We start from the raw sequence: 14,869 nt of genomic DNA, 5'->3' as shown, positions 1-14,869 counted from the left end.
CTGCAAAGTAACACACTGTTTCTTTCTCATAGATTTATATTCAATTAAATAATCATATATTTAGCCACATATTCAAATTTTTAATCTTACAAAATGGAACTGAGTCCATAAATGAAAGCAAGATGATCCATGGGTATAATCACCAGTGCTTTCCCTGATGAGACAGTCTGAGAAGCAATTTGTTCTACTCACCCTTCCACAAATACCAGCTAGACTCCACCCAGCATGAGTGGATAATAGCACATGCGCACACAGACATTTCAGGGTTATTTACAATGGAAAATAATCTATCATTTGAAAGCTGACTAAGGAAAACATTTCACAATATCACGGTTGGGAAAATTCTGAGCACAATCATCCTTCTTCAGTGGCCAGAGGGAAAGTAGTGAGGAGAAAAGGTCTCCTGGGAACAAGTGGTGGTTGCTGGGCACTTAGACCACATTTGGCAGATACTGGGGGAAAATAAAAAGGCTTTTGAGAACTAGAATGTTTAAATGTCATAGAACCCACATAAAACATTGAAAGATAGCCAGAACTCAAATGTTCTTGAGCTAAAACCAGTGATAACTGTCGTTAGCCTACAATGTATAGAAAAGTACAGTTTTTAAATAGACAATGGTCCTCTTAATTTTACTTGTGTCTCAATGAATTCAGTCACAAAACATTTTTCATGCCCATCTGGGAAAGACACTTGTACTGTGAGCAGTTTCTAAAGCACTTGTTATAAAGGACACACAGACTTGCCAAGATTAAGAAGCCTACTCTAGAACAATGCTGATTAGACATTCATAGTCTCAGGAACTAGTCTAAATCTAACAGATACTAATGAATGAGGGTCATAAGAACAGACTTAGCTTTATTATTTTATTATATAACCTCGGTTTGATTTGTAAACAAACCAAAAGGACAGAATGTCTTATCAAAAGAGATTTTTAACATCTATTCTTCTCAGTCCTCATCAAGTAAGAAACATTTGCGTATAAAAAGACAAACATTTTAATTGGTTAGAAATAAGTCAAGTACCCAACAAAAAAATCCCTTGACTCGAGTCCTCATCAACTCTTCAATACTAAATTTTATAATTCTATATTCTCTCTCAGCAATATTTGATTTTGTGACATACAAACCCTTAATATTATTGCAATAAAGTCTGCTTCAAATAGTGATAACTTATCAACAACTTGCTTATATTAAAGCTTCCCCCCATGTTCTTAAGTGCTCTGTTTATTTAATCTTTGCAATCTTATCAGGCAGATATTATTATATTATTTTCCAATCAAAATTTTGAATTACAAATAGGTGCTTTGATTCATCTAATTTCACACTATACACAAATATCGAAACCAGAGTTTTTCATTTACTGCCCACAATCTAACTACCAAATGTACAATCCTTACTATGCTCTATATTGAGAGACTCTGTCTCTTTGTTCTCTCTCTCTCTCTCTCTCTCTCTCTCTCTCTCTCTCTCTCTCTCTCTCCCTCCCTCCCTCCCTCTCTGAAATGAGGGGTACATGCATATGCTCATGCATGTGTGCTTTTCTTTCAATAAAGATTAGTCAAACCTTTTTTTTTTTCCCCTGACTTTCTAAATTAAAGTCATCAGGAAAAAGAATCTATTCTGGCAATCCTAAAAGACCTCACCATAAAGGAATCATTCTCCTAACAGTTAAGCAAACTATTTACTTTATTTTAAAAAAATATATGATTAATCACTGTATTTTATTATAGGCTGAATAAAAGTGATAAATAAATCAATCACTTTGATAATAAAGTTAGTCAAAAACAATTCCAGCTTATGTTCTTAGGTAACATAATTAATGTTGTATAGATAACAGTGCTTTGGCACTCTGTATAGATACAATGTTTAGACTAAAGTCAGTTGAGAAATTTATCAAAGCATGTGAATACATATTGTTTTTAATTTGTATAAATTCTCCCACCCTATGAATAATAAAAACTGAAACTATAGCATCTGAAGATTCTAATGTTTCTGTGTAGGCAGCAGTCTGACATATTAGACATGTTATTATGAAGTTAGTCTAAATCATGAGGTTAATTAAGCTATTATGTTGATTTTTTTTTCAGCAAAAAAGTAACATTTGCTGATGAGTCTTAGGCCCAAGCTTTCTAATACTAAGTTTGGCAGATAATTTCTACCGTTTGAACTTTATGGGTGGTATTTTTTAGCAATCATGAAATTATAGCTTAAGTATTTAGCTAACATAATTAATGCAGTATAGGTAACAATATTTAGCTATAATGTGTAGTTACAGTGTTTAGACTAAATTCAATTGAGAAACTTATCAAAGCACGCAAATATACAGTTTTCAATTTCTATGCATTCTCCCACAAAAAATTGCTAACACAAATGGGTCCACAATTATTAAACAGAACAAACATTATTATACAACAGCACAGTATTCTGAATGATAAGAAGAAAAGACCAACACCAAATACAGTTATAGCCCGGGCTTTACTAACCTTATGACTTCCCCTCATTCTTTCCAGTAGATTTGGGATTAGGTAACTTGACTGAAAGTTTGTGTCAGACATTTTCACCATGATGTCTTTGTAGTTTCCCTTGTATCGTGCCTTGAATGGAATTGCAATGCATATTGGGAATGGAATTTTCTTTTCCTTATCTGAGCATTCAACAGTGATGACGTTGCTGACCAGCTCTTCATTATCACCCACTATAAAGGAGCTCATGTCGTTAGCTATCTGGCAGTCAAACTGCTGTAGGATGTGTAATGGAGCTGTAATGTAACAAGAGACTTGAGGGTCAGTTCCATCACCCAGCACAGCAAGATACCTACAGGAAAAAAAAAGTGAGCTTTATTTTCCAACTGTTTTATCCATGTCCTGTATAGCCAAACACAGGACATAAAGTGTAAGGGACATTGCTTTGATATGAACTTTACTTCTCCCATTAATGAACTCTTTAATCAAAAAGATGCTCAATCTCTGTGTGCCATAGCTTCCTGCATTATAGGTGAAAATAATATCTACATCACAGGAAAACATTAAGTTAAATGTTCAATTATACCATAATCATAAACTATTCCTTCACACTGTAGGGAAGTTACCTATACTGTATTAGTTATGTTAGCTAAGTACATAAGCTATAATTGGTCTTGATTAACTTGATTATCTTTATTATCAAAATGATTAATTTTATTCCTCAGTTTTATTCATCCTATAATAAAATTCAGGGATTAATCATGTTTTTTAAATAAACTAAATACTCTGTCTAACTGTGAGGAGAGTGATGGTGAGGTCCTTTATTATTGCCAGAATGGATTCCTTTGTCTAATGATTTAAAAATAAAAAGTCAGGAAAAGGAAAGGTTCAGCTAATCTCTATTGAAAGCAAAAGCTTATATACATGTACTCCTCTCCCCAAAGAGATAAAGGTGAGGAGAGAGGAGAGAGGGAGAGAACAAAGAGACAGAATCTCAGGGTAGAGGGTAATTAGACTCTTTATATGATTAGGGGTAGAACGGATTCCGTTTCTCCCTCAGAAATGGCTAGTTTGGGATATTGCAGGACACTGAATTATCCTACAAAGAAAAAAAGCTAATTCATTCCTTTTACAGGAGTTTAATCCCCCCGCCCCAACTTGCACCTGTCCTGAGAAACTTGAAAATTCTGAACACTTCCTTCCAGAGAGAAAAAGATCACCATATCCTTGATTTGGAGTAGAAAAAGAATGAAGAAGTTGCCTGACTTAAATATTTACATATGAAGTACATTAATCTCCCTAAAGCCGTGAATTTGGCTGCCTGTCTGCCTACCTGCCAGGGATCTGCATGACACCTATTCTCTCAAGAGAAAGTGATGAATGTGAGGTACAGAAATTGTCCAGGAACACTAGATCAAGTAGTAATGTTTATTGAAGGGTGTGTGTGTGTGTGTGTGTGTGTGTGCACTAATCCTATTAAATAGGAATAGATTATTTCTAATCCTGAGATCATCATCTGAAGAATTTATTTTATCTATTTTTCCTCTTCAACACCATCTTTGCAAAGATTTTTAGAGCCTGATAAATTTGAATTCAAATTTGAAACCAAACATTTCCTATCTGCTTGTTCTTAAATATCATAACTGCTCAGACTAGTCAGTAGTCTAATGCTTTCTGTGGATCAGGTTTTAGGCTATGTAGTTTTGCTAAATTTTAATAGCTTTTGTGTCTAGTCCTATTATCTTTACTATTTTATAGATAGAGAAATTTGGTCTGAGATTTTACCCTGCTACAAACCTCATAGATCTTCAGTTTTAGAACAAATAGTTGACTCCATGCATATTTAGTATGGAAGCAAAACTTCTCAAATACTGTCCTGCCTTTCTTAAAGCTTCTTTAAATAATGTTCACTACATCTGTTATAACTTGAAACTGATATTTAATCTATGACTCTGGGAAATTTGAATCATGTAAAATAGTTAAACCTCTTTAATAATAATGGATCCAAATCAATTGTATGTTCAGTAAAGATTTGATCCCTATATTAAAGTCATCAACTTGGAGTTTTCCTTGATGCTATTCATTACACAACAGAAAAATAAATTTAACAAAGGCAATGTTGATGATCAATGAGGAGAATCTATGAAAAACATAGCACTATTTTCTCATTTACATGTTAATAAAATTTTAGCTTTTTTATTATTGAATAAAATGTTAAGTACAATTTCATAAAGAAATGTAGTAAAATATTTAACTCAAAAAGGTCATTTATTTGTGTATACAACCCTGAACTTAAAAAAGTTATCCAGCACACTGACCTGCTTAACTTTTTGTTTATAGAGATAATGATATTTCAGAAAACAATAAAAATTATTCAACAGGTGATTCAGCGAACTAGATTCATATAGCTTCAGAAATTCTCTCTTCTGTTTCCTGGACAACATCTCAGTGCACCCACTACTACAGGGTGTGATTCCCAAATGACAAATAGAGGGGAGATTTGTAAATAGATCTGTTCTCCATCGTACTAATCGAATGTGACTTGTCTTGTTATTAAGTAGATCACACTAGTTTAGTTTTTTACAAATTAGTACAGCAACCCCAAGGGATGAGGCTTCTGGGAGATTAAGGTTACGGAGCCACACCAGTTTCTAAGCAAGGGTTTGTTTATTACATATACTCTTATGTGGTTTGATGGCTTCCTAGCCTGGGGGACTGCAATGGAGAGTCATCTTTGTAAATATGCAAGCCAAGCACAACTGGTTCAATGCCACAATGAGGAAGTTGCTAACCAGGGAACACCTAAAGGAGGTGTTAGAGGGAGTGGTGCAAAAATGACTCACTAGTTGGTGTTTTGAGTCATTTCTGAATAGGAAGATATGAAATGTCAATGTTTTTCTCAAATGAAATGGGAAACCACATATTGACTACTTTAGAAATTGTTTGTCAAGAGCAGTAATTCCTTCAAACGATGGAGGTCTTCCAAGCATTAAAAGATTCATCTATAGAATACATTAAGTTCACTTTGCTGTAGGTATATTGCATCCTTTTTCCATTTTTATCAAGTCCCATGATGAATGTAAGTAAAAGTACTTGCAAAAGTACTTGGTAAAGAACGAACACTTGTTGATGTTTTACCAGGAACGGGTGAAGAACAGCAGTGAGGAGAGGTAGGATATTGAACGTCACTATCATTTAGCTGTGTGTCATCACTGACAGAAAAGCCCAATACCAGCCTCTTCAGCTACTGTCTCATTTGCCACTAAATACTTCAAAGAAGAAAATAGCATTCTTATAAATGAGAAACTGATACCCAAAACAAACACAAATAAAAAGAAAGAAAACATGAAGCATGCTGCCCACTGTCAAAAATTGGTTAATAATAAGACAGAAAATAAAAATTAATTTTGTCTTCCTCCCCAATATTTCCTACTATATCGCATTGCTAAGAAAAATGTTGTATTTATCAGGAAAAATATAGCTTGATATATCAATCTAGAAAAATCAAGAATTATTGCTACCTTGTAGAGGGAAGATAGCTCATAAAAATGTATTAGTTTTTCTTCCTTTTTTATTTTATGTACTTTCAGAGAATCTGAAAACAAACAAACAAACAAAAGAAATCTACTCCTGGCAATTTTATAAGAGTTAAATATGTGTGAACAAGCACATTTACCTTTAAGAACCCTACAAAGCCTACCTATAAGTTTCCTGGATATCTAAAGACAAAATTTGAAGATTGATGGAAATTATCACGTACATACATATATGTATATGATATATATGCATATGTACTATATATGTGTGTGTGTGTGTGTATTACATATATATCTTGGAGATATTACATATATCATTTACTATTCATATAAAAAGATTAGCAAATTTTTTAAAAAAAATTTCAACATTCTGAATCACTTTTTCATCAAAAATTTAATTTTACTATATGTGTTTATATTTTGAACAATTTTTGTAAATACTTCCATAATTGTTTTTCCTTTAAAGTACTTCTTAATATCTGTTTCCTAAAATTATGAAGAACAGAACAATATTAGCAATAGCAACCACATACATTTATATGAGCCTATTTTAACCCAAATCACTGATTTATAGTAACTTTTAGAGATTTTATATTGAAATATAAACTTCATTGTATATTCCCTCATGACATATGTTAAGATTTTATTCCATAAGTGATTTTGTTAAATGATCAGCCCTTTGAGGAAGCTGATTAGGTCATAAATAGCACAGTTCTCATGAATGGAACTAGTATTATTAATAAAAGCCTTGAAGTTGGTTTGACCCCTATACCATTCGAGAATTCAGGAAAGGGGATGTGATCTATGTTATCAGTAAGCTCTGTTTGCCTTGTTTGCCTCTGCCTCCAGCACTGTGACAAATCAACTTCTTTCATTCAAAACAAATGTTTATAGTGGTTTGTCATAGCAGCAGGATTAAGATATTTAGTGTCTACAGAAAGTGCCTGGATAAGTAGGCATATATAAGCACCTCTCATGGCGCCTTTACTTACTCCTTTTCCATTATGTTAGTCTTTTGTCTTAGACTCTCTGACTCATTATGAAGATTATTCACGTCCTTACTGGAGACATCCCATGCTGTTGGGGATGTGGTAATCTTTTCTCTTTGGCTTTCTGAGGTCTCTTGAATTTCCCTTGCTGTTGTCTGGATTACATCATGAATGTCTTTCTTGTTGCCATTTATGTTCTCAGTAGTCATGTGTTCTATTTGTTTTTCATCTTCATTTTCTGCATTATCTGAGAACACTGTGTTCTGTGACTCTTCTTGCCCTGTTACATTTCCACTCAATGGGGCATTGTTTTCTTTTCCCCCTAAATCAGAATTTATCTGTGTTTTATGTTCTGTTAACTGGACCTGATTTGTGGAACGGCTCTCCCCTGCATTTGTAGAAGCAACAGTAGCTGTTTCCATGACATTTAGTTCCCTTCTTGGAGCAATGTCTGTTGCTTTGGTATCCTGAATGGCTGATATTGTCTGCTGTGGAGTACGATCCTCATGCATGCTGCATAAATTACACATCTCTTTTTCTTCTTTCTTTAGAAGCATAGCAGTGTTCCCCAAATGTTCATTCATTTTCATGAGGCAGTCTATGAAAGTAATAATTTCTGCATACATATATACGACACAAAGAAGTAAAAACTAAGTCAAATTATGCTTCTATGCAGATGAAGGCAATGGTTGCACAATTTGCCTGTTTAACACTTATATAACTAGGATGAAAGAACACTCTTTTAACACCGCAGCCAAGAAGTGAAACTGATGCCTTTTGCCCATGAGCATGCTTTAAACGTTCTTGATAAATGTGATGATGCCTTCTCCCAAGTAAGAATGGCATCAACAAGTCCTTGAGCATTTGCTATATTTAATAGTTTTTCCCTTGCCTCATCAATTACCCATTTTAAATATCAGACATAAGATTATCTGAACACTGCTAGACCTAAATATCAGAAAAACTACAACTGTATTATTTATAATACACATACTGAATTTTGGTGGAAAATTTTATCCTCCCCATGCTGAGAATGTGGTCATTAAAATTTGTCAAATTTCTCTTTTAATGAGTCATTTCGACCATATCGCTCTGACTGGTTCCTGCGATGGCCAATCAATGACAAACAAACTAAGACAGACTGCTCTATTCTAAGGCTATAAGCATCATTAATATCAGAGTCAACCCACTTCTCACTCCATCCTAATTTCATCCCATCTGTACATCTCTCTTCTCAGGCTTTCTCCAGGCTGAACCTTTCTATACTCTCAGCTCTGAATAAGAATCTGTATCCAGAATCCATACATCTCCGTGTCACTGCATCATCTACTCACTAGTCTGGGCTTGCCTTTGAACTGCAGTTCAACTTACTCTTTGTCTTTTGTCTGAGATCCCATGTTTATTTTGAACTGGTCCTTTTTGGTAGCTGAGTACTTGCCTTGGCTTGTTGTCTGGGATTGTGTTCAATCCCTTCTATAGACTAACTGGTCCTGAGCTCCTGTTGATGATTCTGGGATCACACAGCTTTGGGATAGATTTCTCTGATATTCACTAATTGTGAACTCCTTTATGCTGTCTACTCTGGATTCCTGACTAATAGGCCTGTATGCTCACCTTGACTCTGTGTGTCTGGTAGCTGGATTTCATAATGGTACCTATATTCTGAAAGCATTATATTAAGACCATATTCTGTAAATATTACTTTTTAGCACACACATCTCCAACTGGTCATATTTCCAAGAATTTAGATTTTTGCCTTCAGTATGTTAGGGATCCAATTTCTTCTCCTAGCTCATCCAGTCTTTCCAGTGTTTCTGTAATTAATAGGACTAGGCTCAAATGACTCTAGATTTAGAATACACTATTCCAATACAGAAAAAACTGCTTGCTTTCCTACCTCTAAGGCTTCGGTCTTGCAAATAACAAGCCAAGCATCTGAATTTCCTATTGCTTGACTCCAATTCATTGTTTAGGTATCTGTTTAAATAGGACTTATTTCCTAGCAGAGCTCTGAATTCCCTTCCTTGCAATGGGATTCTGGCTACTTAAGAAGCCTAAAAGCACTTCATCTGTGCCCCAATAGGAGGAACCTCTAAATCCTGTGAAATATTCTTCTCTTACTCCCCTGTAATAATGTTACTTTCTTGTAAAGAGAGATTCTACATTCACTGTATTTCTATAGCTAGCCCCTCTTCCATGCTACCAAAATGAGTATTTTAAAACAAGCACAAGCCCAAGCAAACAAAAGAGACTACTTGCCTTGTCTCCAGACACATTGACTATCCTTGTCAAGTAGCCTATCCAGCTGTTGGCAGGTAGACCGAAGGGACCCTGCAGTGTGTTCCAAAAGTTGACAAAGGGCTTCATTGAGTCTTTGACCCAAAAAGATCACCGTGGCTGTCCAAGTGGTTCCACCAGCCCTCTCACAGAGATCATCACCTAGAAGTGCCTTCTTTAACATTTGGTTCTGTCTCCAAATCTGCTTCAATATTTGACCTAATTTACCTGACCCCATGTCTTCTGTATCCATTTCTAAGCTCAAAAAATAATGTATTTCTCCCCTGCCAGCAAGGCTTAAAGCAAAGCACATTCAAAGTTGGCAATGGTTAGTTCTCCTAAAGTCTCAAGTATGCGTTTATTCAGCTTGTTGTTAACCAGTGAAAAGTTACTAGGTGACCAGAAGAGGGGCGTTCCTGAACTCTGGGTGCTACTGTTTGCAGAAGAGATTAATCACAGGGACAATGTTAGCTTACATAATCATATGTTCATGTAAGCTTTACAAATTCAGTATGCTATAAAAACTCCACATGCCCTTTAAATTTTGAAGTAACAAAATATGGACCCCAAGTAGAAGATGAAGTTCATTAATGAAAATAAACTGTTTTGTTTTCTTTCATTAAAATACTGCCAACAAAATTCCTATGTACATCTTTTCAAATTAATGAAAAGGTACAGTTTGTTTAAAAATAATCTAGGGCTATAGAAATAAGGTTTAAATAAATAAGATTGGCTATAAAAATTAGAATTAGTTGGAACTGGGTATAGCTTCATAGGGCTTCTTATTTTAACTTACAGACAAGTAAAATAAAGAGTAAAGATTTAAAGATAAAATAAAAAGTTGAAAGAGGTCCAGGCATGGTAGCTTATGCCTCTTATGTCATGCAGCATTTGGCAGTTAGAGGCAGGGTGATTGCTTCAAGTACAAGACCAGTCAGTGCTGGAGACTGAAACTCAGTCACAACTAACCAGAGCAAGAGTTAAAAGAGGGGAAAATCCCTCTGCTGGACCATAGCCTAATAGTATTATTTAGTAAGTATAATTACTACTTTCTTATATGAAAGTGTACAATGAGATTGCGATAGGAACTTGGTCTCAGCTCTGCTCTTTGATAATTCCTCTCTAATTGTGTCGAGGGCTTCTCTACAAAAAGAGAGCAAACCTGAAGAGTGGCTTCTTCTGTGCTCACAAATAGTATTTACTACCATTATAATTAAAATTCAGATGCAGCATGTTCTCACTCTGGTGCTTGCACTGTGGGCACAGTATATGTAAGATCATTGCAAAACAGAGCTTGATGCTGTGGGGCCTTAGGTGTGCTGCAGAATAGCCTGTTTCTTCTCCTCCAACTCCCCCTTTTCTAAGAGGAGAGATCACACAGCAGAGGGAGAAGAAACTATAAGTTCAAAAACAACTCATGTTCCCTAGAGCACGTGGATGGAAATAAAATCTTTCCAAAGGGGAGCTAGCATGCTTCCCTCCTACCATCAGCATTATTTCATCTTGAGCCCAAAGGTTCTTGGGGCTTCACTCAAGACATATAGACCATTGGGGAAAACAGTTCCAGGGAATAAAGAAAGAAAAGTGAAAGAGCAAACCTGCAGCTTGCCCAAACTGCCCTGGTTCATGAACTTCAAGGGACAAAGAAAAAGTACAGGAGAGGGCTCCAGAAGATCTCTCCCTTTCAGGTAATGAATAACTGCTGAGAAAGGGAGAAACTGTTGCTCTCTTCCTGAAGTATGAGCCCCCAAATTGGCTATCCAATAGCAAATGGTGTGTGTGTGTGTGTGTGTGTGTGTTTTTAAAACACTAAATAGACATAACAAGTTCTATTTATATACTCAGAAATGACAACAATAACTGGGGAAGCATGGGCTGCTAATTTGGGAGAGAGCAAGATAACGCATAGCAATGGGAAGGGTTGGAGGAAAGAGAGGGCAAAATAATTTAATCGTGTTTTAATTTTAAAAATTACCAAATTTTGTTTTCCTGTGAATCTACTTTCTTGAAACTGTAATCCGTACCATATAAAAAGATTACATAAAATGTTCACATTTTTTTCAGTTTGTAAGACATCTTGATTGCATCTTATTCTATTCTTTTGGCGAAGCTCTGAATATATCTTCCCAGATCATATACAAATGGCTTTTGTTCAAGACTGATCCTGAAAATCTTCCTCTAATATGTACTGTGAGCCCTGATTTCAGATCTTTCAGGCAGATGCATGTCGAAATGACCACAATACAGCTTAACCAGTTGAGGACTAGAGCAAAAGCATGAAACTTTAACTGTCAAAAATATTCAAATTAGAAACCTAGGGATAAGCAGTTTATAGAACACAAGAAAGGACCATTTCACTTACAAATTATATGATTGAACGCATGGGTATGAGAAATTGCACAGTGGGATGATGGTAGCAAGATATATATTTAGAGGAAGGCTCAATGCATGAGTCAGGGGTAATAGAACAAGTTGTATCCAGTATTTGTGAAGAGACAAGTGAAGTCAGAATTTTGCTTTCTGGATAGAAAGGATATGTTACATATTTTAAACCAAGTGACAAATACCATCAAATCTGTGCTTCATGTTGCATATGGCATTGATGTCAGATATTTACATGTTGGAATGCTTGAGGGTCTACATTAAAGCAGTTACAGAGCAAGCAACAAAAGTGGATGTCTTGAAAGCAGATTGTATTTGGAAGTAGAGTACATAGAATTGACTAAACTGTCAGATAGGCTGAAGGAAATTGCAAGCATTGGATGCATATCCACTTATTTATTGACCCCTAATAAAACTATTGCTGTTGACAATAACTAAACCATATCACTTAGGTCACTGCCCAGTTGGTCAATGTATTAAGAAATTTAATAATTAAGAAATGTATTAAGACTTTAGGTTTGGTGAGATGGAACTTGATAGATTTGGGATTTGTAGTTTTCGAGTTATCACAGGAAAGTCTTTGAGACTGTGTTAGAAATTGTAAATGTAACTTTTATTCACCAGATGTAATTGTCCTCTCAGATGCGTTCTGCTGAAAAAGCTTATCCTTTTTAGCTCTTCCTGATCTCTGACTGGCTGGTTCAACTCAGCTGTTCTGGATCAAATTCCTCCAAGCTGACTGATTTAATCCAGTTTCTCTTGGCCTCTCACTGAATTGCTCTGTTTGACCTCAAACTAACTCAAATAATTTGTTCTAATCTTCTGGCTCCTTCGTATTCTCTGGCTTGTTCTAGATTGTTTTTTCTCCAACCTGCCTCTGTAAGATTGTCCTGGTAAAACTGCCTCTCAACTGTACTTTCTCTTTTTTCACTGTTCTCTTAAGTAGCCTCTTTTTCATGTGTGTTGTCCAGAGTAGGGTATATTCTACTTCTGACTCAGTCTGTCAAATCTTTCTCTGATTCATCCCTTAATTAATTATCACTTTCAAACATGGCTGCTTTTTTCTGCAAACTAACCTTATCTATATTGTTTGGGATGAAAGGTGTGTACTAAGGGTGTGTCTGTATTCCAGCCAGAGGGATTAAAGGTGTGTCATTCCAGACAGATCACAGAACAGCTGTGTTTCTGGAATAAAATTCCTCTACAAGAAATGTAGCAGACAGGTCAGAAGAATATTGGCAAAGGTTTGAGCATTTTCTATAAATAGTAAATTAATTTCTAGCAGTATAAGGCAATGTAAAAGAACTCATGCTGTGCATATTTTAAATGCTGAATGAAATGATACTAAATACAGGATCACTAGGTCCATGTATGCTTATTTCCTTACAGATATATGGGAAACCTTTTTGAGAGGATATGGATAAGAAACACCAGACACCTTCCTTTTTGTTCCAGCACCTCTTACTCATTGCAAGTGTAAACTTGCTTTCTGTCTAGCATATGAAGAATAGATAATGTTTGCAAAATAGATCTCCTTCAACTCATACTTTATATATTTGTTAAAACAGGCACTTTGTTTTCGATTAATTGATGTCATTGACCACAGGAAAAACTGACATTTGCTGTAGAGACACTCAAATCAATCAACTGCAAGAGTTCACTTGGGTGGTTTTCACACTGGTTTTAGAGCCATCATTGCTGCTGCTCAATAAGACTTCATCTACTTTCCTACTAAGCATCCCATACTTCAATAGCATGAGACAAATTAACACATAGTCTTATTATAAATAAACATATATAATATATAAAATAAAAATGATGCAAAATATTATGTGATTAAAAAGATAAAAGTCCTTGAAAGTTTATAATTAGCTATTAAAAACAGAGGAGTAGGATAGTTACTAGTATACTCTGTAAAGAAATAGAACTACAGTAGCTGGATAAATTGTTGATCCAAAACATGGGATGAGAAAAACAAAGTTTTCGATATTTTGGTATCCTATGCTCACAGGATGGAGGAGGACGAGACCTGAGGGAGGGTAGTGAGAAGGAGCTTGAATGAGAACCAACTGTAATGGCCTACGTGTATGAAAATATGAAGATGCCATGTTGAATCCCATTATTGTGTATGCTAAAATAAATAAATAAATAAAGTAAGTAAATACTTCAAATAGTAAAATCCAAGGCCAACACTTCTAGCTTTAAAGCTAAGTTTAACACCCTCCCTTTTTGTGTTTACTTCTGCTTCTTTCTAAAGTCTCCAAGAAAGGAAACGTAATATAGAAATTTCACCAGAACAAGAGAATAAATCATGATAAAAGAATGAAATCAACTAAATTCAAAAGGTTGAATGCAGCCAATGATGTGACAGTGGAGGAGAATTCAAACTCAAGGACATAGATGGTGAAACATGGGCTGGCATTCAGCAGAGATGCTCACAAAGTCAAAGCAATTAGAGAGGCACAGTTCTCCTGAACATGAGCACCAGCCTCAGGAAGGAGCTAATTGTTGTTGTGACTGGTTTGGAAGCTGGTACATTCCTAAGTCCTCACCATCTGATTCCTATAGTCAGTTCAATACCTTTTCTCTACCTACCAAAGCTTGAGATTCTTTTCATAAGAAAATATCAGTTTAAAAAAAAAAAAAACCCTGATGATCTTGTTTTAGCAGCAATCTAGAGGAAGCTTCCATGCCAACCAGAGCTAAGTGAAAACCTCAGAAGATTTTCTTTTATACCGAAGTAGATTTCTTTCATACAATATACTCTGAATACGGTTTCCCCTCCTCTGCCTCCTTGAACCACCACCCCCAAATCCTGTCTTTTAATAGAAAATGAACAGGCATCTAAAGAAGAGAATCTCCTCTGTCTGGATGCTTATAACCTCCTTGACAGAATGTAGAGTGCTCACCATGGCAGCAGTGCACTGTGAGAGATAAACAATAACGGAGTGAATCATTAGATGTCCTCCCAAACTCCCAGCCCCTCAGAACTTGCTCAGACAGCATAGGATTGTCCAACCACCAACAAGTCTCTTAGTCTTAAGTCATATCTATGAATGTCAGACTTGCAAACTTCTAACACCTCACTTTTAAATATGGGGAACTAGTCGGTGAGATCAGGCATCTGTAAAAGGCCTTCAGTGTAAAGCTCAGAACTAAAGTAAAAGAAAGAAAGAAAGAAAGAAAGAAAGAAAGAAAGAAAGAAAGAAAGAAAGAAAGAAAG

The 14,869-nt window shown here is 35.6% G+C and overlaps 1 protein-coding gene across 1 annotated transcript in view; it reads right to left on the bottom strand.

Annotated features, from left to right (window-relative positions):
* The window catches only part of Dthd1 (death domain containing 1), a 66,510-nt gene extending 56,898 nt beyond the window's left edge, over nt 1-9,612 (bottom strand). Inside the window, exons 1-3 of the mRNA XM_028765350.1 lie at nt 9,247-9,612; nt 6,991-7,603; nt 2,484-2,814 (exon numbers count right to left, since the gene is read on the bottom strand). Coding sequence (XP_028621183.1) covers nt 2,484-2,814; nt 6,991-7,603; nt 9,247-9,577 — 1,275 coding nt within the window. The 5' untranslated portion in view covers nt 9,578-9,612. The remainder of the gene's footprint in view (nt 1-2,483; nt 2,815-6,990; nt 7,604-9,246) is intronic.
* Between the last annotated feature and the right edge of the window lie 5,257 nt (nt 9,613-14,869).

This window comes from Grammomys surdaster, unplaced genomic scaffold (assembly GCF_004785775.1).
Source record: "Grammomys surdaster isolate TR1022 unplaced genomic scaffold, NIH_TR_1.0 150, whole genome shotgun sequence".
Classification (NCBI taxonomy): Eukaryota; Metazoa; Chordata; class Mammalia; order Rodentia; family Muridae; genus Grammomys; species Grammomys surdaster.
This window is presented reverse-complemented; position numbering and strand designations above follow the sequence as displayed.